General features: G+C 42.4%; 1 protein-coding gene across 1 annotated transcript in view; it reads right to left on the bottom strand.

Annotated features, from left to right (window-relative positions):
* The window catches only part of TERT (telomerase reverse transcriptase), a 192,456-nt gene that overhangs the window by 80,256 nt on the left and 84,487 nt on the right, over nucleotides 1–27,713 (bottom strand). The window contains exon 9 of the mRNA XM_089655257.1: nucleotides 9,411–9,524. Coding sequence (XP_089511383.1) covers nucleotides 9,411–9,524 — 114 coding nt within the window. The remainder of the gene's footprint in view (nucleotides 1–9,410; nucleotides 9,525–27,713) is intronic.

Here is a 27,713-nt window from a genome sequence, read left to right as displayed (position 1 = left end):
GTCCATATTTAATTTTTTTTAGCAGTTATGGTTTTCTATCCACCCACTCACATTTACATACCCACTACTCTTTCCTTTATTAGTTTTTTCATTTATACTCCTAGTCTACATCCACACAAAGTCTGTCTTGTCACTTCTTAGGTTTTTTATTCCCCCTCAACAAATCCTCTCTTTCAATTTATCACCTTTTAGATTCACCACTAAACTGCCTTCTAATTCTTGTTACCACTGTTTGTGCTTATGTTGCATAGCAGTATATACAGCATACATACTCCCACTGAGATGTTTAGTTATAGCCCTCAGTATTCCATTTCTATCTAATGTCATTGAATAAAGAGATACTTAGTTGCATGATCCCCCTATATAGAACCCTCTGATACAAAGGTTTCTCCATATAAACTGGACAGAATATAACCTTTTTAAATTTTGGATCAGATGGTTCTGCTGCCAATAATAAAAGTTTGAAAGTGTATCTATGGCAAAAATGAAAAATTATATTATTTCCACATCAAATGTTAATTATTGCTAGTCTACTCCTATTAATCTGAAAGGACCTTGAAGCTTGTAAACTTACTCTTTGAAGATCCCCACACATTTACTTCTTAAAATTCTGTGACACATTCACTATGTTTTATTATAGAGTAAGCACACCATATAGCCAAACTGCTTTAGCAATTCATTTGTATTCGGCATATGCAGTGGGGAAAATAATTAATTTATCCCCTGCAGATTTTGTAAGTTTGCCTTACAAAGAAAAGAAGAGTCTATAATTTTTATCACAGGAATATTTTAAATGATAGAGACAGAATATCATCCAAAAATCCAGAAAAAACACAATATACAAATATTATAAATTGAGTTGCAGTTTAGTGAGTAAAATAAACATTTGATCCCCTACCAACCAACAATAATTCTGGCTCCCACAGACTAGCTATGAGCTCATGTGGTACACTGTCAATTTAAGAAGGTGCTCCTAATGACAACTCGATATGTGTATATAAAAAAAAGACACCTGTCCACAGAATCTCTTTCTTCCATTCAAACCTCACCATCATTATGGGCAAAACCAAAGAGCTGTCAAAGGACATCAGGGACACGATTCTAGACCTGCACAAGGCTGAAATGGGCTACAAGATCAAGAAGAAGCTTGGTTAGATGGAGACAACTGTTGGAGCGATTTGCAAATGGAAGAAATACAAAATAACCATCAAATTGCCCTCAGTTTGGAGCTCCATGCAAGATTTTGCCTCATGGGGTAAGGATGATCATGAGAAAAGTGAGGGATCAGCCCACAACTACACGGGAATACACCACCATGGATAGTAATCCTGTAGTATCTGCAAAGTCCCCCTCCTCAAGAAGGCACATGTACAGGCTAGTTTGAAGTTAGCCAATGAATATCTAAATGATTCAGAGAAGGACTAAAAGAAAGTGCTGTGCTCAGATGAGAACAAAATTGAGCTCTTTGGCATTAACTTGACTCGTCGTGTTTGGAGGAAGAAAAATGCTGGCTATGACCCAAAGAACACCATCCTTACAGTCAAGCACGGAGGTGGAAACTTTATGCTTTGGAGCGGTTTCTCTACTACAGACCGACATTGCTGCATTGAGGGTCCAATTGACAGGGCCATGTATTGTAAAGTCTTGGATGAGAACCTTCTAACCTCAGCCAGAACACTAAAGATGGGTCTTGGATGGGTCCTCCAGCATGACAATGACCCAAAACATACTGCCAAGGCAACAAAGGGGTGGCTCAAGAGCAAGCACATTAAGGTCATGGAGTGGCCTAGCCAGTTTCCAGACCTTAATCCTATACAAAATTTATGGAGGGAGCTGAAACTTTGAGTTACCAAGCAATAGCCAAGAAACCTTAAGGATTTAGAAAAAATCTGTAAACAGAGTAGACCAAAATCCCTCCTGAGATGTGTGCAAACCTGGTAACCAACTACAATAAATGTCTTACCTCTGTGCTTGCCAACAAGGGTTTCTCCACCAAGTACCAAGTCATGTTTTGCTTGGGTATCAAATACTTATTTTACTCACTGAACTGCAACTCCATTTATAACATTTGTATCATGTGTTTTTTCAGGATTTTTTATTGATATTCTGTCTCTATAATTTAAAATAACTGAGTATGTCATCTAATATCAAGCATAATACAGCAAAGACATCGAAGCCACTGTTGAATCACAGCAGAAAACATGCATGCATATAGGTACAGAGAGCTACACTTAAAAGACAAAAGGAGCGGATGTTCAGAAATACAGTTAGGAGGTTCTCGAGAAAGTTGGGTTATTACATTCTGGAAACATTGGTTTTTCCTCCTCCTCTCTCTTTTCATCACGGTCTGGCTCAGCTTGCAGTGGCTTGAATATCTTTGCTGTATTATGCTTGATGTTAGATGTCAGTTTGGCTATGTGGTGTACTCACTCTATAAAATAAACCTATCGTACTAACAGACTGTGGTAAGATTTAAGCACCTATACAAATAATATATTGTTGGTTGCTGAATGGTATAGTTAATAGTGTGCAGACCTTTATGCGAATTATTTATATTCACTATGCTCCGAGTAGGCACTGCTGTATCACACATTTAACAGAGTTTGCCTTCTGAGCTACAGAGATGGAGTTTCAGGAGGCAAACTCAGCATAGGAATCACTACTTGCAGGTAGCAAGGTACTATGAGATATACAGTTATTAGAAATTGAAAGTAAACAGCGTAGGAGAAGCTGCAAAACATGCAGAGAATCAAGAAAGTTGCGGAAAGAGAAAGCCAGGAGATGGGCAGCACCATAATTAAACAGAAGACCTCCTTTAATTAATTTAACACTAATTTGATTTTTAGTGTTAGATTAGGTTTCTAATTTTTTTCAATTCATTTTAAGTCGTTTCTCATATCACTCTTGATCATAAGCTTGATGCATTTCATTTGGCTGTTAAAATGATCTTGTAATTTTTAATGCATTTGAATTTGCGCTTACTATGCAATATATGTGTCCTTATATTATAATATTTTACATTGTCATAGTCCAATAGTTTTTAGATGAATTTTTGATTACAAATAATTTAACCACTTGCCAATCGTAGAACGTCATATGGCATCCTTGGTTAGCAGCGGCTATATTGGAATGATGCCTGCAGCTATAGGCATCATCCCATAATAAAATTTGCAGCCCCTGATGGCCCTGCCTCCCACCGCTGCCTCTCCTGGGCTCTCCCATCCGATCACAGAGCCTGGGAGCGCTCCGACCAGCGGAAATGGCTATACATGATGTCCTCCCAGACTGCACCCGACAGCTGTGTGCACCCGGTGTGGTCTGTGATTGCTGTGTCCTTTGGATATACCCCTGTCAGTTATCGGCAGTACTTTCCTCATGCTGTGAAAGTACTGCCAGTAACCAGTAACTGTCAATGCAGACATCTAATCACTGATTATCAGTGCAGCCCAAAAAGGTGCCCAACAGTGCTGCCCATCAGTTCCCAACAATGCTGCCTAGCAGTGATGCCAATCTGTGCCCATCAGTTTCACCTGTCAATGTGTCCAGTCAGTGATCTTCAGTGCTACCTATTGGTGCCCTTCAGTGCTCCCTATATGTGCTCATCATTAGTGCCGCCTCATCAGTGCAGCCCATCAGTGCAGCTTCAACGAACATCAGTGAAGGAGAAAAATTACCTGTTTGCAAAATTTTATAATAAAAAGAAGAGCAGAAATTTTGAAAAAAGGTTTTCTTTGTTTCTGTTTATAGTGCAAAAAATAAAACACCCAGTGGGGATTAAATATCACCTAAAGAAAACTCTATTTGTGTGAAAAAAAAATGATAAAAATGTCATATGGTTACAGTGTTGCATGACCACGCAATTGTCATTCAAAGTGTGACAGCAAAGAAAGCTGAAAATTGGCCTGGGCAGGAAGGGGGTAAAAGTGCCCAGTAGGCAAGTGGTTAAAGTGTTTTTTTTTTTATGTGTTTGAAAAAATGCTCCACAAATATGGTGTGACATAAAAAAAATTGCAAAACACACCATTTTATTCTATAGGGCCTCTGCTAAAAGTGTATAGAATGTTTGGGGTTCTAAGTAATTTTCTGGCAAAAAAAAAAAAAAAGTAGATTTTTTACATGTAGGAGAGAAGTGTCATGATTGGCCCGGTTGGCAGGTGGTTAACTGTGCTTTTATATAAATCGATGAACATAAATATGAATTGATGAATTATGAGAGAATTATGAATTTCCACTACTGAAAGGGGAGTGTTTTGAGCCCCCTAAAGACATTTTAACAAATGTATTATTCAACTTCTTTGGACTTGATGACATTGGTCTGGAGCTTTCTCTGAGATTTAAATTTTTTGGATGTTTTTGCTTGTGTCAGTACAAAACAAGTTGTTGCTCTGCATTCTGTATGTTCCATGTGGACAGGGGAATGGGTGGTGGAGGGGGATAAGGTAGCTGGTCTGGGGGTATAAAAAAAGGATATATACATTCACATATCTCAGAATTTAGTCAATTTGACATGTTAAAATAACCCTGTCACTGCGGACCAAAACAGAAAGAATTACATGTAAACTATGCAGCTCTGCCCTTTCCTGCAGCCTGTGTGTTAAAATGCAGTTGCAATGCTGCTCCCTGGCTGCTGCATGTATTACACACTTTCAAATGCGTAGAATGCCAGCTCCCCTGCCATATGCAGTAGTTCCTCCCTACAGGACATGTGAGACAGCAGGAGGAATCATGCTGTGAGGAAGAGGGACCATGTATCTGACCCAACCTATGAATTAAAAACTAGCAGGAGGAGCACTGTGGTAGCATTTGAACACACAGGTCACCAAAAAGTAAATATAGAGCCCCTCTCTCTAAAAAAAGGAAAAAAAAGGAAAAAAAAATACTTTTGACGTTATCACCTATACTGATTGAGCAAAAGCAGAATTATGTTATATTAGCCCAGTTACTTTTGAGTGATTGAGAAAGTAACACGCTGATTACAAATCACAGTTGGCACCTGGTGGCATAATCAAGTTCATCTTTACTGTATGTCTTTAACCTCTTCATGCTGGCCAAACGCAAATGTGCGGCCTTCCAGTGTCTGGGCCTAGACGCCGAGCAGCCGCACATTTGCGTTCTATTAAAAAAGAACATATGTGCTGAGAGTGCTCGCCCTGCACGCTCCCAGCACACATGGCCAGTACTCACGGAAAGGTCCCCATCTCCTCTTTCGATCGGGACCGTTCCTGATCATGTGACCGCCGTGACATCACATGACCATAAACCTCACCCTGCGTCCTGGCTTCCGAAAACCTTTAAAGGGCCAGCAGGTGTCAGTGCAAAAGGGTTAACCACTTGCCTACTGGGCACTTGCGCAATGACAATTGTGCAGTCATGCAACACTGTACCCATATGCAATTTTTATCATTTTTTTTCACACAAATAGAGCTTTCTTTTGTGGTATTTATTCGGCATTGGGTGTTTTATTTTTTGCATTATAAACAAAAAAAATCACAAAATTTTAAATAAAGTTTTTCTTTGTTTCGATTATAAAATTTAGCAAACAGGTCATTTTTCTCCTTCACCGATGTGCGTAGATGAGGCTGCACTGATAGGCAGTACTGATGGAGTGGCACGGATAGGCAGTACTGATGGAGTGGCACGGATAGGCAGTACTGATGATGCTGCACTGATATGCAACAATGATGGGCACAGATAGGCAGCACTGCTGGGCGGCACAGGTGGGTGGTACTGCTGGGCAGCACTGATCATCAGTGCCCTGATTATTGGTGCCGATCTGACCTCTGACAATTGTCGGTTATCAGCAGTACTTTCCTCACGCTGTGACAGCGTGAGGAAAGTGCAGCTGATAACCGGCAACTGCATTTACCGGTGATCTGCTGTGTCATTGGACAAGACTGATCACGTGGTGAAAGGCCGCTGTGATTGGCCTTTTACCACATCACGTGATCAGCTGTGTCCGTATGAGGTCCAGTTTGCACAATTAGTGATGATTTGGGGAGCCATGTCATCTGCTGGTGTTGGTCCACTGTGTTTTATCAAGTCCAAAGTCAGAGCAGCCCTCTACCAGGAAATTCTATAGCACTTCATGCTTCCCTCTTCCTGACCAGCTTTATGGAGATTCTGGATATTTCATTTTCCATCAGGACTTGGCACTTGCCAACACTGCCAAAAGTACCAATACCTGGGTTTAATGATCATGTTAGCACTGTGCTTGACTGGCCAGCAAACTCGTCTGACCTAAACATAGATAATCTGTTGGGTATTGTGAAAAGGAAGATGAGAAACAACAGACCCAACCATGCACAGGAGCTGAAGGCCACTTTCAAAGCAACCTGAGCTTCCATAACACCTCAGCAGTGCCACAGGCGGATTGCCTCCTTGCCATGCTGCATTGATTCAGTAATTCATGCAAAAGGAGCCCAAACCAAGTACTGAGTGCATACTATACTGTACATGGACAAAACTTTTCAGTAAGCCAACATTTCTGAGATACTGAATTTTGGGTTTTCACTAGCTGTAAGCCATAATCATCAAAATTAAAAGAAATGCTTAAAAATATATCACTATGTGTAATGTATCTATATAATATACGAGTTTCACTTTTTTAATTGAATTACTGAAATAAATTAACTTTTTGATGATATTCTAATTTATGGAGATGCACCTGTGTATAAATATTCTGGGAAACTACACTTAAAGTACACCTACTGCATGTCCTAACCAAGCACCTCAAAATAAATCTGCTGAGTCAGAGCTAGAGCTCCCAAATTAGCAAAGTTGAGCTAGCATACATAATAAACAATTAAAACAAATCTATTCCAAAAGTTAAAATGATCAATAAGTAGTACATTTTAGTTTTGGATTGAGTGGAGAGGGATTAGAACACCGGCGGCAGTTTTTATTGCAGTCTGTGCTCCTGTTAGGGAGAGTCACCATCCCTATTTGTTCTGTTTACCGTTATCATTGAAAGTAAAAGAAAATGTCAAATTTTGGGTTGTCCCTAGAAAAGTAATAGAGGGGAAATCTTCCAATGGGGACACTAGTTCTGGCGACCTGGTGGTCCCCAATGAATTCCCTTAATTGGCATGGATTTCCTCTCACTTCTTGTTTGGCTAAGGGACAGGAAATGAAGGCAAGTTTTGTCTATAGTTCTACTTTAAGGCATGCTCCTAGTGATAACTGTTACAGTTGCCAGTGTGCTTATTTCAGCTCTCAACCAAATCTTTCAGGCTGGTGACATAGCTTGTCACTTTTGCATTTTTTTGCTGTGGCAATCACAGTTCTAAATAGAGGCTAAGATGGAGCTGTCCTTGGCAGACAGAAGAATAAGAGAGTTTAGTTGCACTTTAACCGCCTCCCGCCCGCCATATAGTAATATGATGGACGAAAGGTGGTTCTCTTGTTCTGGGAGGACGTCATATGACATCCTCCCATTCTAACCACGCATGCGCGGCTCCCGGAGCGCGGCGATCGGCAGTGCGCTGTGTACCTTGGACACAGAGGATCACCGATCCACGGAAAAAGCCGAAGATGTCGGCTCGGTCATGTGATCAGCTGTGTCCAATCACAGCTCATCACATGTAAACAGGGAAATGCCGGTTATCGGCATTTCTCTCCCCACGAGCTGTCATGCTGACAGCTCGTGAGGAGAGGAGAGCCGGTAATCGGCATTCCTCGGAGGGGACATGAACACAGATCATCAAAGCACTGATGATCAGTGTGCCCTGATGATCTGTGTAGCCCCAGTAGCACCACCCGTCAGTGTCCATCAGTGCCAGCTCTCAATGGTCATCCATGCCCCCTGCCAGTGCTCATCCATGCCACCTGCCAGTGCCCATCAGTGCCACATTTCAGTGCCCATCAGTGCCACATTTCAGTGCCACATTTCAGTGCCGATCTGAGCTGCCTTTCAGTGTCACCCATCAGTGCTGCCAGTCAGTGTCGCCTAACAGTGCCAGTCAGTGCCAGTCAGTGCCAGCTAACAGTGCCAGTCAGTACCAGCTAACAGTGCCAGTCAGTACCAGCTAACAGTGCCAGTCAGTGCCAGCTAACAGTGCCAGTCAGTGCCAGCTAACAGTGCCATATATGAGTGCCGCCTTTCAGTGCCCATCCGCGATGCCTGTCAATGCCCATCACTGCCACCTACCAGTGCAGCCTATCAGTGCCCATCACTGCAGCCTCATTAGCGTACATCAGTGAAGGAGAAAAATCACTTATTTACAAAATTTTATAACAAAAACTAAGAAAAACTTTTTTTTTTTTTTCAAAATATGCAGTGATTTTTGGTTTAAGAAAAAATAAAAAACCCAGAGGTGATTAAATACCACCAAAATAAAGCTCTGTCACAAAAAAAATGATAAAAATTTCATATGGGTACAGTATTGCATGACCGTGCGACTTTCAAAGTGCAACAGCGCTGAAAGCTGGAAATTGGCCTGGGCAGGAAGTGGGTATAAGTGCCCTGTAGGCTAGTGGTTAATATTAACTAGCAACTCCCCTAATTTTTCAGTTGTCTGTTTTTGATGGGTTCTCTACACCCTGGGCCTCACCCTCGAATTGACTAAGATGCGGTACTATTAGGTTATTGCTTCATAACTGTGTAATTTTTTTCTTGTTTTATATTGGAAGTTGTGCAACTTACTGCTATTGTTCATTCGTATTGTACTATGTCTACCATGTCAAACAATCGCATTGCGTTTCAGCTGTAATGTTCTTTCATTTTCCTTTTACAATAAACATCTGGTCTTGTAAAAAAAAAAAAACAAAAACTAGTATTTGGCAACATTATTTATAAGATTACAGAATATATTGTATTATACCTACAGCAATCCAGGAATCTCAGAGAAAGTGTAAAACAATTTCAAGTGTTACCAAACCCACAACAATAAAATCAGTCTGTATATGCAGCAATGTTGTACTCACTGTGGAACCTAAGGGGTTAATTCTCTGCATTGTGTAAAAAGGATGTTTGATCCTGTCTTCTCTGATCCTCCCCTTCTACTGTTCCCAATAAAACTCCTGATAGAACAGAGGCTTGGGCCAAGCTGCACATGCTCAGCTTGGTGTGTATTGCTAGAGTTTTGTTTTTTTTTTCTTGGGAGAGTGCATGTGATCATCACAGGGCCAATCAGCACTGTCCAGACAGAGTCAGGGGTCCTGCAGCCTTGTAGGGGAGAATGCAAACTCCTCCTACAAGCTTTAACTAGTGCTCTTCTGGACACTAAAAGAAGTCACAAGAATGCTCTAACTGCTGATGAGAAAAGGTATTTAGCAGTTTATATTTACTAAAATAATTGCATTTCCATGTTCTGTGTGAGACCAGATATAGTGAATGCAGTCCTGTTTAGTAACACTTGATGATAGTTATTTTCATAAAAGATGATGTTCATAGTAAAATAAATTCTGCTTACCCATTTTCTTGTATCCCATTAAATACTTTGTTTTCCAGATCATCATAGCATAAGCTACAAAGTAATGCTGACAACATGAAGCCTTGAGGTATTCCACAGCGCTGTACAAAATATCTAAATAGATTTAAAAGAAAAAAAAAAAAACATCAAAAATCTCTCTACAAATATAAAGTAAATATATTTATATATATATAAAAAATGTATCTGATTCCAAAAACAAAACTGCAATTAATTGCAACTTACTAGTACTTACAGTTGTGTTCAAAATAATAGCAGTGTGTTGAAAAAAGTGAATAAAGCTCAAAATCCTTCTAATAGCTTTTATTTCCATCCACACAAATGCATTGGGAACTCTACACATTCTATTCCAAATCAAAACATGAAGAAAAATATATCAAATTTGTGTTCCTCTAAAAAAATTTAAGTGTGAGTATTAGACTGTTCAAAAAAATAGCAGTGTTTGTATTCTTTACAAACTCAAACATTCACTATATAAACTGAGAAATGTTTGAAGATTTTGCTTTCCTTTGAATGACTTAATGAATATTTAGTTGTATAAGCACTGTTTCTGAGAACTGCTGTACATCTGTGTTGCATGGAGTCAACCAACTTCTGGCCCAGGATGATTGGACCACATTCCACAGTTCTTCTCTATTTCTTGGTTTTGCCTCAGAAACGGCATTTTTAATGTCCCCCCACAAGTTTTCTATTGATAAGGATCCGGGGATTGGGCTGGCCACTCCATAACGTCAATCTTGTTGGTCTGGAACCAAGATGTTGCATGTTTAATGGTGTGTTTGGGGTCGTTGTCTTGTTGGAACACCCATTTCAAGGGCATTTCCTCTTCAGCATAAGGCAGCATGACCTCTTCAAGTATTCTGATGTATTCAAACTGATCCATGATCCCTGGTATGCGATAAATAGGCCCAACACCGTAGTATGATAAACATCCCCATATCATGATGCTTGCGCAACCATGCTTCACTGTCTTCACAGTGTACTGTGGCTTCAATTCAGTGTTTGGGGGTCATCTGACAAACTGTCTCCGGCCACTAGACCCAAAAAAGAACAATCTTACTTTCATCAGTCCACAAAATGTTGCGCCATTTCTCTTTAAGCAATGTGCTCTTTGGCAAATTGTAACCTCTTCAGCATGTGTCTTTTTTTCAACAGTGGGACTTTGCGGGGACTTCTTGCGGATAGCTTGGCTTCACATAGGCATCTTCTAATTGTAACAGTACTCACAGGGAACTTTACACCTTCTTTCATCTTCCTGGAGCTGAATTGTTGGCTGAGTCCGCGCCATTTTGGCTATTCTTCTATCCATTCGTATGGTAGTTTTTCGCTTTCTTCCACGTCTTTCAGGTTTTGGTTGCCATTTTGAAGCATTTGTGATCATTTTAGCTGAACAGCCTATCATTTTCTGCACTTCTTTATATGTTTTCCCTTCTCCAATCAACTTTTTAATCAAGGTACACTGTTCTTCTGAACAATGTCTGGAAGGACCCATTTTCCTCAGAATTTCAGAGAGAAATGCACTGTAACCAGCATGTACATTTGCTGCCTTCCTTCCTTAAATAAGGGCAATAATTGCCACCTGTTTTTCAAAGAATGAATGACCTCACTAATAGAACTCCACACTGCTATTATTTTGAACATGCCCCTTTCAATTAGTGATTCAATGACACAGAATCAGCAGCATGCATGTCATGACTGTTGGGTCTGTTGGATTTCTATTACTCTACTACACCTGCTAGTAAATTATTTGCCATGTAGAAATATCATTTCTACCAAAAACAGTGATTGATCAGGTTAGTGATGCCTGACTATTATTTTGAACACAACTGTATGTGTGGTAGCTGTATTTGATATATTTTTTGGGACTTATTTCTCTTTACGTTTACCTGGTGATAGTTCCAGTAAAGCATTTCTTGTCCTAGGTGACAATGCTCACTCTCCATACTGTATTTATGGAGAAGCTGTACTGTTGTTCTAAGATAAAAGCATTTTAGGACTACATTTCTATTTATCCTCATCTATATAACACAGGAGGGAGAGATACAGTGAAGGAAATAAGTATTTGATCCCCTTCTGATTTTGAATGTTTGCCCACTCACAAAGAAATCATTAGTCTAAAAATCGAATGGTAGATGTATTGTAACAGACAGAATAGCAACAAAAAAAATCAAAAGGAATGCATTTCTAACAAATTATACAGGGATTTGCATGTTCATGAGGGAAATAAATATTTGATCCCCTATCATTCAGCAGGATTTCTGGCTACCAGGTGTCTTTCATACAGGTAACAAGTGGAGATTAGAAGCAGTCTCTTAAAGGGAGTGCTGCTAATCTCATTTTGTTACCTGTATAAAAGACACCTGTCCGCAGAAGCAATCAAACAATCAGATTCCAAACTCTCCACTATGGCAAAGACCAAAGCGCTGTCCAAGGATGTCAGGGACAAGATTGTAGCCCTACACAAGGCTGGACTATCGCCAAGCAGCTTGATGAGAAGGTGACAACAATTGGTGCAATAATTTGCAAATGGAAGAAACAAAAAACTGTCAGTCTCCCTAGGTCTGGTGCACCATGCAAGATCTCATCTCGTGGAGTGTCAATGATCATGAGAACAGTGAGGAATCATCCCAGAACTACACGTGAGGATCTTGTCAATGATCTCCAGGCAGCTGGGACCACAGTCACCAAGAAAACAATTGGTAACACACTACGCTGACGAGGATTGAAATCCTGCAGTGCCTGCAAGGTCCCTCTTTTCAAGAAAGCACATATCAAGGCCCGTCTGAAGTTTGCCACTGAACATCTGAATGATGCAGAGGAGGACTGGTTGAAAGTGTTGTGATCAGATGAGACCAAAATCGAGCTCTTTGGCATCAACTCAACTCGCCGTGTTTGGAGGAGGAGGAATGCTGCCTATAACCCCAAGAACACCATCCCAACTGTCAAACAAGGTGGTGGAAACATTCTGCTTTGGGGGTGTTTTTCTGCTTAGGGGACAGGAAAACTGCACCGCATCAAAAGGGACGATGTACCATCAAATCTTGGGTGAGAACCTTCTTCCCTCAGCCAGGGCATTGAAAATGGGTCGTGGATGGGTGTTCCAGCGTGACAATGACCCAAAACACACAGCCAAGGCAACAAAGTAGTGTCTCAAGAAGAAGCACATTAAGGTCTTGGAGTGGCCTAGCCAGTCTCCAGACCTTAATCCGATTGAAAATCTGTGGAGAGAGCTGAAAGTTCAAGTTGCCAAATGTCAGCCACCAACCTTAATGACTTGGAGAGGATCTGCCAAGAGGAGTGGGACAAAATCCCTCCTGAGATGTGTGCAAACCTGGTGGCCAACTACAGGAAACGTCTGACCTCTGATTGCCAACAAGGGATTTGCCACCAAGTACTAAGTCATGTTTTGTGAAGGGGATCAAATACTTATTTCCCTCATGAACATGCAAATCAGTGCATAATTTGTTAGACATGCATTTCTTTTTGATTTTTTGTTGCTATTCTGTCTCTCAGTGTTACAATACACCTACCATTCGATTTGTAGACTGATCATTTCTTTGTGAGTGGGCAAATATTCAAAATCAACAGGGGATCAAATACTTATTTCCTTCACTGTAGCTGTGAACAATGACAACTGACAACAATCAGCACAGTGCACAATAAGCTCACAAAATGTCTGTCAAGTTCAACAGCATTTTTGCACTTATAAAACATATATAACATGTTTTGAATGGTACATTTACTTGACCAAAACAGAACACACAAGAAAAGTTCTCTGTTAGCCTGGGTTCACACTTCTGTGGTGCGGCATATCGCATGAGATTCGCACAGAAACCGCACCACATTCCTGTGCAAATCACATGCAAATTCTGTGCGATGTGATTTGAGCCATATGTTTTGTATGGCTCAAATCGCACCGCATCAAAAAGGTGTAGGACCCTTTTTTTGGTCCGCACTAGAATCGGATCACATGGGTATTCACACCTATTTGATCCGATTCCCCACATCGCACTGCGTTTTGCGGACTGATTTTGGGGAGTTAATATACACGCCCGCAGAGGTTCACATGAACGGGGTGCGATTGTGATGCGGTGTGGAATTCACACAGAAACCACTGCAAATCACGCTTCGCATCAGTGCGAACCCAGGCTTAGGGTTTACATACACTTAAAAGCATAAATACTGTATTACATGCTCCACATCTGACCACAAGCCTTAAAGTTGCTTTCAGGTAACCGTTTAGAAACATTTGCTGTTAGTTACTTCAGAGGGCTGCCTAAATACAAAGATTCTGGGGCAATAAGTAAAAAATGAAAAATGGCTACGTGCTGGGCACAGGTTCATTTTAAGCCATTATTATGAGGGAAAGATCTGTACGCTTTTGGCTCTGCCAAAAGAAGGGTCAAAAGAGACAGCTATCCTCCTGGAAAAGCGAAGGAAAAACCATTCTCGTAGATTTTCCACAAAAAAAACCCAAAAAGGCTAGGGCAGTATTAGGACTTGTTATGTAATATACATTCTGGACGAAGCTCTAGCCTTCATGGAACATTGCTGGATCTCTCCATTGCATGACATAATGTAGCTGCCATTTGCCATCTGATATGTAACTTAGATTCACTTATGACTACTGAACTTTATCTAGTGTTTGAAAAGACATGAAATTGTGCTATAATTTATATTGCATGCCTATATATGGTTCGATCCATATATATTTGGACACAATTTTCATACTTTTAGCTCTGTATGCCACCAGAATAAATTAAAACGAAACAATCCAAATGAATCTGAAGTGCAGACTTTCAGCTTTAATTCAAGGGGTTGAACATAAATATCAAGTCCAAATTTTAGGAACTGCAACCATTTTCATGCATAGTCCCTCCATTTTTAGGGGCTCCAATGTAATTGGACAAATGCATATAATCAAATAAAATGTTCAGTTTTAATATTTTGTTGAGAATCCTTTACTGGCAATGACTGCCTGAAGTCTGGAACCCATGGACATTACTAAAAAGACTGGGCTTCCTCCATTCTGATGCTTTGCCAGGCTCTAACTGCAGCTGTCTTCAGTTCTTTGTTTGCGGGTCTTTCTGCCTTTAGTTTTGCCATCAGCAAGTGAAATGTATGCTCAGTTGGGCTGAGATCAGGTGATTGACTCGGCCACTGCAGAATATTCCACTTCTTTTCTTTCAAAAGCTCCTGGGTTGCTTTCGCAGTGTTTTAGATCATTGTCCATCCATCGTGTGAAGCGCCGTCCAATCATCTTTGCTGCATTTGGCTGAAAGTATATCTCTAAACACAGCAGAATTCATCAGACTGCTTCTGTCACATAATCAATAAACACCAGTGCCACTGGAAGCCACGCATGCCCACGCCATCACACTGCCTCCACCATGTTTTACAGATGACGTTGTGTGCTTTGGATCATGAGCTGTTTCAAGCCTTCTCCACACTTTTTTCTTCCCGTCATTCTGGTACAGATTAATCTTAATTTCATCTGTCCAAAGAATGTTTTTCCAGAACTGGTCTGGTTTTGTTTTTTTAGATGTTTTTTGGCAAAGTCTAATCTGGCTTTTCTATTCTTCAGGCTTATGAATGATTTACACCTTGTGGTGAACCCTCTGTATTTGCTCTTGTGAAGTCTTCTCTTGATTGTAGACTTTGACAATGATACGCCCACCTCCTGGAGAGTGTCCTTCCCTTGTCTGGATGTTGTGAATGGGTTTTTCATTACCATAGAGAGGAGCCTGTGATCATCCACCACTGTTGTCTTCTGTGGACATTCATGCCTTTTTATGTTGATGAGGTCACCAGTTCATTCTTCTTTCCTCAGAATGTACCAAACTGTTGATTTGGCCACTCCTAATGTTGCTGCTATTTCTCTGATCTGTTTTATTTTTTGAAGCCTTACAATGGCCTGTTTCACTTGCATGGACAGCTCCTCTGAACGCATGATGTAGGTTCACAGCAACAGATTCCAAATGCAAATACCACACTTAGAATCAATTCCAGACCTTTTAGCTGCTTAACTGATGAAGAAATAATGGAGTAGCCCACACCTGGCCAAGAAACAGATTTTGATTCACTTGTCCAGGTGTGAATGGGGAGCAGGTGTGTTAAATTCAGTTTTATCACTCTCACTCTCTCATACTGGTCACTGGAAGCTCAACATGGCACCTCATGGCAAAGAACTCTGAGGATCTGAAAAAAAAAAAAAAAGAATTGTTGCTCTACATAAAGATGGCCTAGGCCGGGTGTCGGCAACCTGCGGCTCCAGAGCCGCATGCGGCTCTTTTTCACCTTTGCTGCGGCTCCGGAGCACACTGCCCACCAGGTGACAGGCAGCCGCGGCTCGCGAGCCACATGCGGCCTCTTTACACACTTCAATGCGGCTCTTCTGTGTGCCGGGCGCCCGCTCCCCTCCCTCCTCTTGGGCGGCCGCCCCAAAAGTCAGGACTCTGCAGCTAGCCCAGCAATGGGCAAACTACGGCCTGGCAGACCTTTTAATCCGGCCCGCGGAGCGTGGCAAACATTGTCTGTCAGGATGTAGGCGGGGCAGCCAGGATGTAGGCGGGGCAGCGTGACGAACTCCTCTCCTCTCACAGTCCGCCCTGAAGACCAGAACGGCGCGGGAACATGGCGAGAGGAACGCGCGGAGCAAAGGTAAGTGAATTGACACAATATGGGGAATGAATTACTATAGGGGGGATGAATTACTATAGGGGGGATGAATTACTATAGGGGGGATGAATTACTATAGGGGGGATGAATTACTATATGGGGGATGAATTACTATATGGGGGATCAATTTTCAGTTTTAAAAATGTGGCTCTCAAAATAAATTTCAATCGTGGTTTTGGCGAGATTTGGCTCAGTTGAAAAAAAAGGTTGCCCACCACTGCATTAAGGTAAGAAACAATATATGCAGTGTCGGATTTGTTTTAAATGTTGCAATGGTTTTGCGGCTCCCAGTCTTTTTTTTCCCTTCAGAAACGGGTCCAAGTGGCTCTTTATGTCTTAAAGGTTGCAGACCCCTGGCCTAGGCTATAAGAAGATTGCCAAGACCTTGAAACTGAGCTGCAGCATGGTGGCCAAGACCATACAGCGGTTTAACAGGACAGGTTTCATTCAGAACAGGGCTCGCCATGGTCGACCAGAGAAGTTCAGTGCATGTGCTCAGCATCATATCCAGAGGTTGTCTTTGGGAAATAGATGTACGAGTGCTGCCACTGTTGAAGGTTGAAGGGGTAGAGGGTCAGCCTGTCAGTGCTCAGACCATACGCCACACACTGCATCAAATCGGTCTGCATGGCTTTTGTCCCAGAAGGAAGGCTCTTCTAAAAGATGATGCACAAGAAAGCCCGCAAACAGTTTGCTGAAGACAAGCAGACTAAGGACATGGATTACTGGAACCATGTCCTGTGGTCTGATGACCCAAGATAAACTTATTTGGTTCAGATGCTGTCAAGTGTGTGTAGCGGCAACCAGGTGAGGAGTACAAAGACAAGTGTGTGGTGCATGGTGGTGGGATTGTCATGGTCTGGGGCTGCAGGAGTGCTGCCGGCACTGGGGTGCTACAGTTCATTGAGCAAACCATGAATGCCAACATGTACTGTGACATACTGAAGCAGAGCATGATCCCCTCCCTTCGGAGACTGGGCCGCAGGGCAGTATTCCAACATGATAACGACCCCAAACACACCTCCAAGACAACCACTGCCTTGCTAAAGAAGCTGAGAGTAAAGGTGATGGACTGGCCAAGCATGTCTCCAGACCTAAAACACTATTGAGCATCTGTGGGGCATCCTCAAATGGAAGGTGGAGGAGCAGCAGCTCAGGTCACCAGCACCGTATCTCTACTGCAGCTTAGCTCCACAGCACATTATATCCCCTGCAGCTCAGCCATCTCCCCAGCACCTATTCTCCTTGGCAGCCGAGCTAATCTCCCTGGCACCTTTTCTGTAGCCAAACCTCCACTCACCTGATTGGGCTGTGCAGCTAACCATTCACTATTCCCCCCCACAGCAATGATCAAAAGCAGATCACTAGGGTCAGCATACAGCCTGGCCACCAGATACAAGGAACTCTCTTGGTACCTGTCTTTCCCTACTAGATCGTGAGACATGTCATATGACCACTGCTGGGAGACGCAAGTGAAATCTGGGTCAAAAGACTTCCCTGCATCTATTGGCTAAACACTGCACTGAGACAAAATCTGCAAGGAGAAGGGGTGTGTAAGTCTCATTGTTCCACAGCGCTCATCTCCCTTTCAACCCTGGTCACAGTCTTTCTTTGCTACCTACATGTCACAATGCCTCCCTGCTTGCCTAACCTTAATTTTATCCACCAAATCGCAGTACCCCCCCCCCCCCCATCACCTCCCAGGTAACAGTGCCTCCCTGTCACCCATCTCTCCCCAAGGTCACAGCAGCTCTGTTACCCAACATCTCACCCCAGTCACAATACTTCACACCTACCTCAACCTCCCCCAGTTAGTGTTTGCTTTCCACCTCTGACCCAACCATAGCACCTCCCATACAATAACCTTTGTCTGCCACCCACAGGAACAATGTGATGTAACTCCTAAACCTTGCTAAAGCTACTGTAAAAACATTTAAATGCAAATAACTCAATGCTTGGCAAGACTCTTTGGCCACTTTATGATCCTCAAAACCCAGATGTCCAGCATGTGGCGGAGCCTGTAATAAAAGTCCTGCAATGGTGAAGTTTTAAATTGCTCTTATATTCTAATGTAAGCCTTGGCCAGCCTTATTCATTCCAGTGTTTAGGCAAGCTTAAGGAGTGATTACAGAAACAGAAGGGAGGGTTCTGTGTCTTGTACTGTACCCCAAGAAAAGAGATGGAAAGGCAAGTCTAAATTACCTTTATCCTAATCATACAGAACAGGACACAGAACTGTAGTCATAGACCATGGAATATACTCAAGCAATAAACTGTGTGACAGCATAGTAAACAGAATTGCCAACAGTTTAAAAAAAAAAAAAAAGGGTAAGAACCTAATAAACCTGCTCAGATAACAGCTTAAAAGCACCTTCCAGCAAAAGCTTGCATCTGCTGAGGTCGGAACATCCACACCTCCTATAACCTGGAGATCATGTGAACAGAGGACCAGGTGGCGGTCCTGCCAGTTACAGTTGCTTGATGCTAGAATGCCCAAGAGACACCAACAAATTTGATGGTATGAGCTCTATTAGGGAAATCCCCTGGGGGTCAAAGTTGTCTGATCCACCTGGCAATGGTGGCGCGCAAGGCAGTGTGCCCTCTACAACAGCCTATATGGAGCACAAAAAGGACTCAGTCTATGAAATAGGGAGTACAAGGGACTCAATCTTGTGAATGAAAGCTGTAGTGGCTAAGTAGACCCTGACAGCCCTGACAACATCCAAGCAGTTCAGGGAAACTTCCCTAATGCATTTGGGAGCAGGAAAGTCTGGACATCTTCAATGAGGTGGATCAAAGAAACCACCTTGGGTAGAAAAGAAGGTATTGGTCTAAAGACCATCTTGTTCCTGTACAGTACAAAAAAAAAGTTCCTTACATGAGGGGGCACCAACTCAGAAACCTGCATAACAGAAGAAATGGCTACTAGGAAGGCAATTTTACATGTGAAGTCTCCAAAAGGGATAGCTCTGATTGGCTCAAAGTGGGGTCTGTGGAGTACAGAGAGCACCAAGTTCAGATCCCAAAGTGTCAAAGGTGGTTGAATAGGGGGATTAAAATGAACAACTACCTGAAGAAAGACCTTGCTTAAGGATTGTGAAGTAGAAGGTTTCTGGAACATAAACGGATAAGGTAAAAAACTGCCCCATGAGGGTACTCAGGGCAAGACACTGGTCAAGAGAAGATTGACAAAAGATCAATATCTGAACAACAGAGTATTCCCCAGGACCCAGATGTGTGTACATCCAGGCAAAGACTTAAAATTGTAGACCCTTTAGATTTTACTTCTCTGGGCAAGGTTGGGATAACAATCAGATATAAACCTATCCTTTAGGACTTGGGTTTCAAAAGCTATATTCTTAATGCCAACAAATGAGAAGCAAGATGAAATAAAGGGCCTTGCACCAACCAATATGACCTTCTTGGAAGAGGTCAAAGCTTGTCCGCCAGGAGTCTCAGTATATCTGCACAATGTCTATCTAGGCAATAGTCACCAGGGCAACTACTTGAAAGGATACAGGATCCCTTGTTATGGCTACAAATCTGTGGAGTTTGCTGTTGCATATGGATGCCCATATCTTATCTCCCCCCCCCCCACTCCCTGCAGTGCAGAATAGGGAACATATACCATGGCATGATGCACAGCCTTTCCAGCAAAAATGTCCTTTTCCTAAGCTGTACTCTGTTGGCCTTCTAAAGCCCACTATGATTACAGCTTACCTATATTAATGGGTACATAACACACAACAATAACATTTGGAACACAGTAAAACTGTGAACCAAGCACCCAGTAGCTGCCGCGTGGACATAAGTGGCTTCAAATAATTCCAGCAGTATAAACTTTATTACTGTAAGTTCACAGAATTAGTCAAAAAAAAAAAGACAATACGCCTTCACCCTCCTAATTAAAACTGGACAGCATTGTCTCACAAATTACCCTAAAGTGATGTCACTGTGCCCAAAATAGGTTTGCAAGACTCCCATTGGGGTTAAACTTGGCCACAATAGACTATCAAGTAAAGACCCCCATGAACATGTGACATGGCCAATCAATATAAAATTTATAGCAAAAGCAGCTTAAAAACCAATAATCAAAAGTAAAATATTAATGATCATATAATAAAGCAAGAATCTGCAGATGATATTGCATTACATGAGGCAAAGGTATGGCACGCTTAGTTATGACTACCAGCGTATGCAACACAGTCAAATCTGTATGGGGTTGCAGAGAAGCTATATTACAGGTAAAACTCGAAAAATTAGAATATCGTGCAAAAGTTCATTTATTTCAGTAATGCAACTTAAAAGGTGAAATTAACATATGAGATAGACTCATTACATGCAAAGCCAGATAGTTCAAGCCGTAATTTGTCATAATTGTGATGATTATGGCTTACAGCTCATGAAAACCCCAAATCCACAATCTCAGATAATTAGAATATTACATGCAATCAAGAAAACAAGCATTGTACATAGAACAATATTGGACCTCTGAAAAGTATAAGCATGCATATGTACTCAGTACTTGGTTTGGGCCCCTTTTGCAGCAATTACTGCCTTAACGTGGCGTGGTATGGAAGCTATCAGCCTGTGGCACTGCTGAGGTGTTATGGAAGACCAGGATGCTTCAATAGCGGCCTTCAGCTCTTCTGCATTGTTCAGTCCCATATCTCTCATCTTTCTCTTGGCAATGCCCCATAGATTCTCTATGGGGTTCAGGTCAGGCGAGTTTTCTGGCCAATCAAGCACAGTAATCCCACGGTCACTGAACCAGGTTTTGGTGCTTTTGGCAGCGTGGGCAGGTGCTAAGCCCTGCTCGAAAATGAAGTCAGCATCCCCATAAAGCTCATCTGTGGAAGGAAGCATGAAGTGCTCCAAAATCTCCTGGTAGATGGCTGCGTTGACCCTGGACTTGATGAAGCACAGTGAACCAACATCAGCAGATGACATGGCTCCCCAAATCAACACAGACTGTGGAAACTTCACACTGGACTTCAAGCATCTTGCAGTGTGTGCTTCTCCATTCTTCCTTCATGCTCTGGGTCCTTGGTTTCCAAATGAGATGCAAAAGTTGCTGTCATCAGAAAAGAGGACTTTCGACCACTGAGCAACAGACCAGGTCTGTTTTTCTTTAGCCCAGGTAAGACGCTTCTGATGTTGTTTGTTGTTCAGGAGCGGCTTGACAAGAGGAATACGACATTTGAAGCCCATGTCCAGGATCCGTCTGTGTGTGGTGGCTCTTGATGCACTGACTCCAGCCTTAGTCCACTCCTTGTGAAAGTCCAACACTTTTGAATGGCCTTTTCCTGACAATCTTCTCCAGGCTGTGGTCATCCCTGCTGCTTGTGCACCTTTTTCTTCCACACTTTTCCCTATCACATAACTTTCTATTAATGTGCTTTGATACAGCACTTTGGAAACATCCAACTTCTTTTGCAATTACCTTTTGAGGCTTCCCCTCCTTATGGAGGGTGTCAATGATGGTTTTCTGCACAACTGTCAGATCAGCAGTCTTTCCCATGATTGTGATTCCTACTGAACCAGACTGAGAGACCATTTAAAGGCTCAGGAACCCTTTGCAGGTGTTATGGCCTAATTATCTGATTAGAGTGGGACACTTTGAGCCGAGAATATTGCACCTTTTCACACTATTCTAATTTTCTGAGATTGTGGATTTGGGGTTTTCATGAGCTGTAAGCCATAATCATCACAATGATGACAAATCACGGCTTGAACTATCTTGCTTTGCATGTAATGAGTCTATCTCATATATTAGTTTCACCTTTTAAGTTGCATTACTGAAATAAATTAACTTTTGCACCATATTCTAATTTTTCAAGTTTCACCTGTATATCACAAGCTGTGAGCCTTACGGGTTGGTTGTCTAGCCATTAACCTGACTACGTATGAATGTCCAAGGCTGCAGATACACAGACAGTCATGTATTCAAGTGCAAACAGCAATAAAATTTTGTAGGTAGTTCATGAACAGATCTCCATGACTATATTTTATGCAGCTGCAAAAGGAAGTAAAGGAAGTAAATAATATTGGCTTCTATGCAAGCTTGAAGGGATGGTAGGTGCATAGGATGACAGTTCAACAGGTAATCAGAGTGTAATGGCTGAATAATGAGTAAAGCAAGTAGATGAGAAACCGTGGTATGGAAAGAGGCCAGCTGAAGCAGAGTGTAAAAAAAAAAAAATGTAAATAAGGCTCAAGGCATAGGGCTAACAGGTTGCCTGAATCAGCATCTCACACCAATGCCACCCGCCTGTCAGGTTCCCGCAGACTGGCTCACTAATCCTTCCAGGTTAGACTTGCACTGCAGTCTGAGGTTATTCTACGCAGATGATCAGCCCAAGCAGTTTATGCTTCCGCAACACTGTGCGAAGGATCCCCGCCGGGAATACCTCCAGAGATACCACCACTGATACAAGGATGCCTCAATGAATGGAGGCGTAGCTAGGTAACAATGGAGCAATGGCAACGCGTTTCACTGTATCGCATGACAGATTATAATATACCAAAGTTTCATGCTATACCAAAGATAAAAAAGGATGATTCCATGGGAAGGCCCATCATCTCAGCCATAAATGGACCTCTGGAGAGAGTTGGAAAATATGTGAATGAGTTGATAAAGGAAATAGTGACCTGCACATAGTATTTTAGTTGAGGGACCAAGGATTTCCTCTCTCAGATTAGGGATGTAATGGTTGATTAAGATGCATGGCTGGTCCACATTGATGTTGAATCTCTATATACACCTCAATACCACACATCCATGGACTGAGGGTAGTTCTCTTCCTAGAACAATATTTTCCCCAATATGGGACCCCAAAATTAATTCCTGCTAGACCTACTTGCATTTATGTTACAGCATAACTTCTTGAAATTTTGTGGTCTTATTACCAACAAATTAAAGGCACTTCGATGGGAGCCACTTGGGCTCCCTCATACACCTGTTTACATTTGAGAGCCTGGGAGGAAATTGTCTATCAGTCCTCACTGTATCACAGCCATTCGTTATGTATACAATATATTGATGACGTTTTAATGACCTAGAAAAGTAACATCTGTGATTTACAAGCCTTTATAGGGGAGTTATCTCAGAATGATAGCAATATCAAACTGACAAGTGCCAAATTTCTTTCTTGGATCTTTGGATTAGATCAAGAGAAGGAAATTTATTGACAGGAACCTTTCATAAAAAAACTGCCAACACCCTTCTTAGGGCAGACAGCCCCCCCTCCCACCTTTGATAAGAGGGGTATCCATGGGGCAGTTTCTACGGCATCGTTAAAATTTCACCAATACCTGCGATTTCTTTTTTTTTTTTTTTTTTTAATTTCAAACAACTTTTATTGTCAAGAAAATGGAACAGTACTTACAAAATCCACCATGACATTTCTGCAACAACAGAATTACACATAAATTGAGCAACGTGGATAAGCAGAACCCGTAGTGAACAGAATAACAGAAATGGTAATCAAACAAAACAAAGATCACAGGGATCCAAAACTTTGACAATGCCTTGCTTTTTTTTTTTTTCCTTCTTACGCTTTATTCCTTCCAATCCAGATGGGAACGGAAATGGGGGGGAAAGGAACAAAGCCCAAAACATGCACTCAAACAACAAAAAAGAAAACCACATCAACAACAACCTCTGGTTCACCCGAGACGTCTCATCAAAAAGAATGCGAGATGCACATGAGCTCCCCCCAGGGAAGGAGTGGAGCTACACCTCTAACTTAAAATATCACACCTGTAAAAGCCGATCCACCATCAATGGACAGGGCCGAGCCCAGAAGTATCCACCCAACCCTGCCATACCCGCTGGAACTTACGATAAGCATTGTGATATTGGTACGTAAGTTTCTCCTGTGGGAGTAAAGAATTAACAAGCTATCCATTGCTTGCAAGTCGGAGGAGCTGATAACCAGTAACTTGCTTTCAGCTTCCTAGCTAGATATAAAAGTCTAGACACCATGATATACCCTCCAGCATGAAACAATTGTTGGTCGATTTCCCCCAAAAGACATTGCAAGGGGTCCTGGGGAACAGTATAATGCGATACTAAAGAAAAAACTGGAGAACCAGTATCTATGTAACTTAGGGCAGCGCCAGAGGATATGAATGAAATCGCCCTGTTGGACCCTGCACCTTGGACAGTCAGGTGAATCCTGCCTACCCCACCAATATAGTTGCACAGGGGTCCTATACGCTCGATGGAGAATAAACAATTGGGTCAATTTATGAGAGGAGGAAAGATAAATTAACGGAACTGATTCCAGGGCAGCATCCCAGGCATCTCAAGCAACCTCTCCAAGATTCCGGGACCACTGCGCCCTGCTCCAGAGACTAGCTTGATCCTGCACTGTGGACAATAGCTGAGAGTATACTCAAGAAATCATGCCCTTCTTATGGGTTGCCTGAGTGACATCCTGTCAATGTGAGATTAGAGAGCGAAGACTGAGCCTGTATTGCATGGCGTAGTTGAAGATAGCAATAAAAATGCTTATGTGTAAATGTAAATTCCATTTGCAATTACGAAAAGGACTTTAGGATTGTCCCTGAATACAGCTGAGATACAAATTCCAGGCCACGATCCCTCCAGTTGTTTAAAGCCTCCAAGTTAGCCAGTTCGACATATTGCAGATTATTCCACAAGTACAGGAGAGAAAACTGGTAATATGAAAGGGTGCTTTTACCATACTCCAGACGTGCCTCAAGAGGTCCGCAGTCGGAGCCGTGCATGGAAGGACCGGCAGAGCCATACCAGGGTGAGAAAGAGCCGAAATGGTGGGATCTGGAAGGGAAATCAAACTAATAAAGGGATTAGTATTATCAAGCAAATCCCAGCCAACCAGTTGCTGCAATTGGGCCACTAGAACATAAAGTCTGGGTTCAGGAACCGCTAACCCCCCGAATCCTTACCATATTGCAACGTGGACAATTTTATTCTAGCCACCTGCTTTTTCCAAATAAGACTTCTAAACTGGGATGAAACCACTTCTTAGGAATCCATATGGGAGAATTATGAAAAATATAAAGAAGTTGCAGGGCCCAAATCTTTTTAATTAAATTGACTCTACCCATCACCGCTGAGAAAGTTTGCACCAACTGTTACACTTCACTTTCTGCTGATGGAGCAGAGGTAAAAGATTGAGAGATATACTGCTTAGGATCAGTAGAAACTACCACCCCCAAATACTTAAATGTAGACACTACTTGGATGTGCTGTGCACAGGCCGGGAGGGGGAGTTCTACAGGATCCACGAGCATCAACACTGATTTATGCCAATTAATTTTAAAACCGGAAAATCCACCAAAGCGTTTGATAAGTGACATAACAGCATCTAAGGATGTGGAAGTATCACCCGAATAGAACAGTGTGTCATCCGCGTAAAGAGATCTTTTCCGAAAGAACACCCATTGTAAAACCGACAATGTCCGGAGATTGTTGTACCAAAATCGCTACAGGTTCTAACACCAAAGCAACCAAAAGGGGCAAGAGAGGACAACCCTGCCTCGTTGCCCTCTGCAGCCTGAATGAATCTGACAAATCCCCGTTAACCCAGATTCTAGCACTAGGGGCCGCATAGAGAAGAGACACCTAGCTAATGAACTTGAAAGCAAAACCAAATCCAGACAACACCATAGACAAGGCTATTCCACACTATCAAATGCCTTGGCTGCATCCAAAGACAAAAAAATTGCCCCAACCCCCCCCCCCCCCCCGGGATTATCCACCGGAATCTGCAAATTCAAAGAGTCTACAAATATTATTAGCCGTCGCTCTGGAAGGAGTAATCCCACGGCTGATCTTTATGTACGATAGTACCAATAATCCGCGCCAGTCTAGTAGCTAGAACCCGGGCCAATAATTTAGCATCCGTATTCAGGAGGGAAATAGGTCAGTAGGATTCAGGTTTTAATTGATCTTTTTCAGGCTTCAATAATACTATAATAACAGCCTCATTCATGGAGGGAGGTAAACCATTTCCATCCATGGCAGCATTCAGGCCAATGAGTAATGCCGGAAGGAGCTGTGCACCATATCTATTCTAGATTTTGAACGGCAAGCCATCAGAGCCGGGGGATTTATTACTGGGGGTGCATGACAAAGCTTCCGTATAACTCAACAGTAATTGGCATCTCCAGTTCTCTCTGGTCAGCCTCTGATAAAACAGGAAAAGAGCAGGTGTCTAGAAACTGCAAAAGCTCAGAGTGGGTAGCCATAGTTTTAGAAGCATACAGATCTTCGTAAAAATTATGAAAAACTCTTAGGATTTCCACATGACTTGTGCAAATTGCTCCATCAGCATCCTACTGTCCACAGTGGACAACCCTTGCTGTGACTTCGCCACAACAGCAAGAAGGTGCCCCGTACTTTCCCCCTCCTCAAAATATTTTTGTTGCAAAAAATAAATCGCTTCTGCCACTTGAGTAAGCACTGATTCATAAAGGGCTTGGGCCTCTTTCCAGGAAGTGCAGTTACAAGGGCTTGAATCCTCTGAATCTCCCATTGTTGGACATCTAACTGTACTTTTTCCTCCCACTCCCTGGATCTACGCTTAACTGCTGAAATCTCCCAGATAATCAAGCCCCGCAGGAATGCCTTCATCGCATCCCAAACCATTCCTAGTTGGGACAAGCCGACATTCTCCAGAATGTCTGACAACTCCCCCGGAAACAACTCGGACTCCAGAAACAGTGAACCAAAATGGGTTCACCTTCCACAGCGGACGAGAGCGGGTATAACACACCTCTAGCTTGACCCAGAAAGGGGCATGGTCAGAGAGCCCTGGTTTCATACGCAGCATCAAGCACATATGGCAGAATAGCCGTGTTCCCAAGGCCCAAATCTATACGTGAAAGCCCATGAGTAGAAGAAAAACATGAACAACAGTTTGCTGTTGGATATTTTATCCGCCACACATCCCAGAGGCCCAGTTCCACCAATAAATTAGCAAGCTAGGGAGTAAGCAATTGTTTGAATCACCCGCCAATAGACGAACATCAGGATGATTGGCCATAAATTGAGGTAGGTGTTTAATGACCTCCGAAGAGTAGGGCGGAGGGATATATGCCGCAGCCACTATGCAGCGTAACCCATTCAATGTACACAGTAGGAAAACATACCTGACCTCCTCATCAATCCACTCCTGCCCATGAATAAACTGAATAGAGTTAGATATGAGGATGCTCACACCTCTTGAAAACATGGAATGGAAGGAATTATATTGTATGGGAAGTAAACAAGAGCGGAGGGTACCGACAGTGTCAGATTTCAAATGCGTTTCCTGCAAGCACATTAGACTGTTTTAAATGTTTAAATACATGGAAGACAGCAGCCCGTTTAGTTTCATCTCCCAGGTCCCTTACATTCCAGGATAAAAACAATTCTTTATGGGAGACAGGCATAATACACATGGATAAAATGGGAGGGATAACCCAATCCTGGACAGATACGAACACCCCCCGAGGTGAGGAATGAGCGGGTAGGCAGCAGAAGGGGCCCAGATCACAAGGGTCAGGGTAACCAGCAGGACGGCCGCAAGAGGCAGGGAAAATGAACCTGCAACATGCACTCCACTAAACAGACAT

This window comes from Staurois parvus, unplaced genomic scaffold, assembly GCF_062004578.1.
Source record: "Staurois parvus isolate SC_StPar_1 unplaced genomic scaffold, SC_StPar_1.0 ptg000829l, whole genome shotgun sequence".
Lineage (NCBI taxonomy): Eukaryota > Metazoa > Chordata > Amphibia > Anura > Ranidae > Staurois > Staurois parvus.
This window is presented reverse-complemented; position numbering and strand designations above follow the sequence as displayed.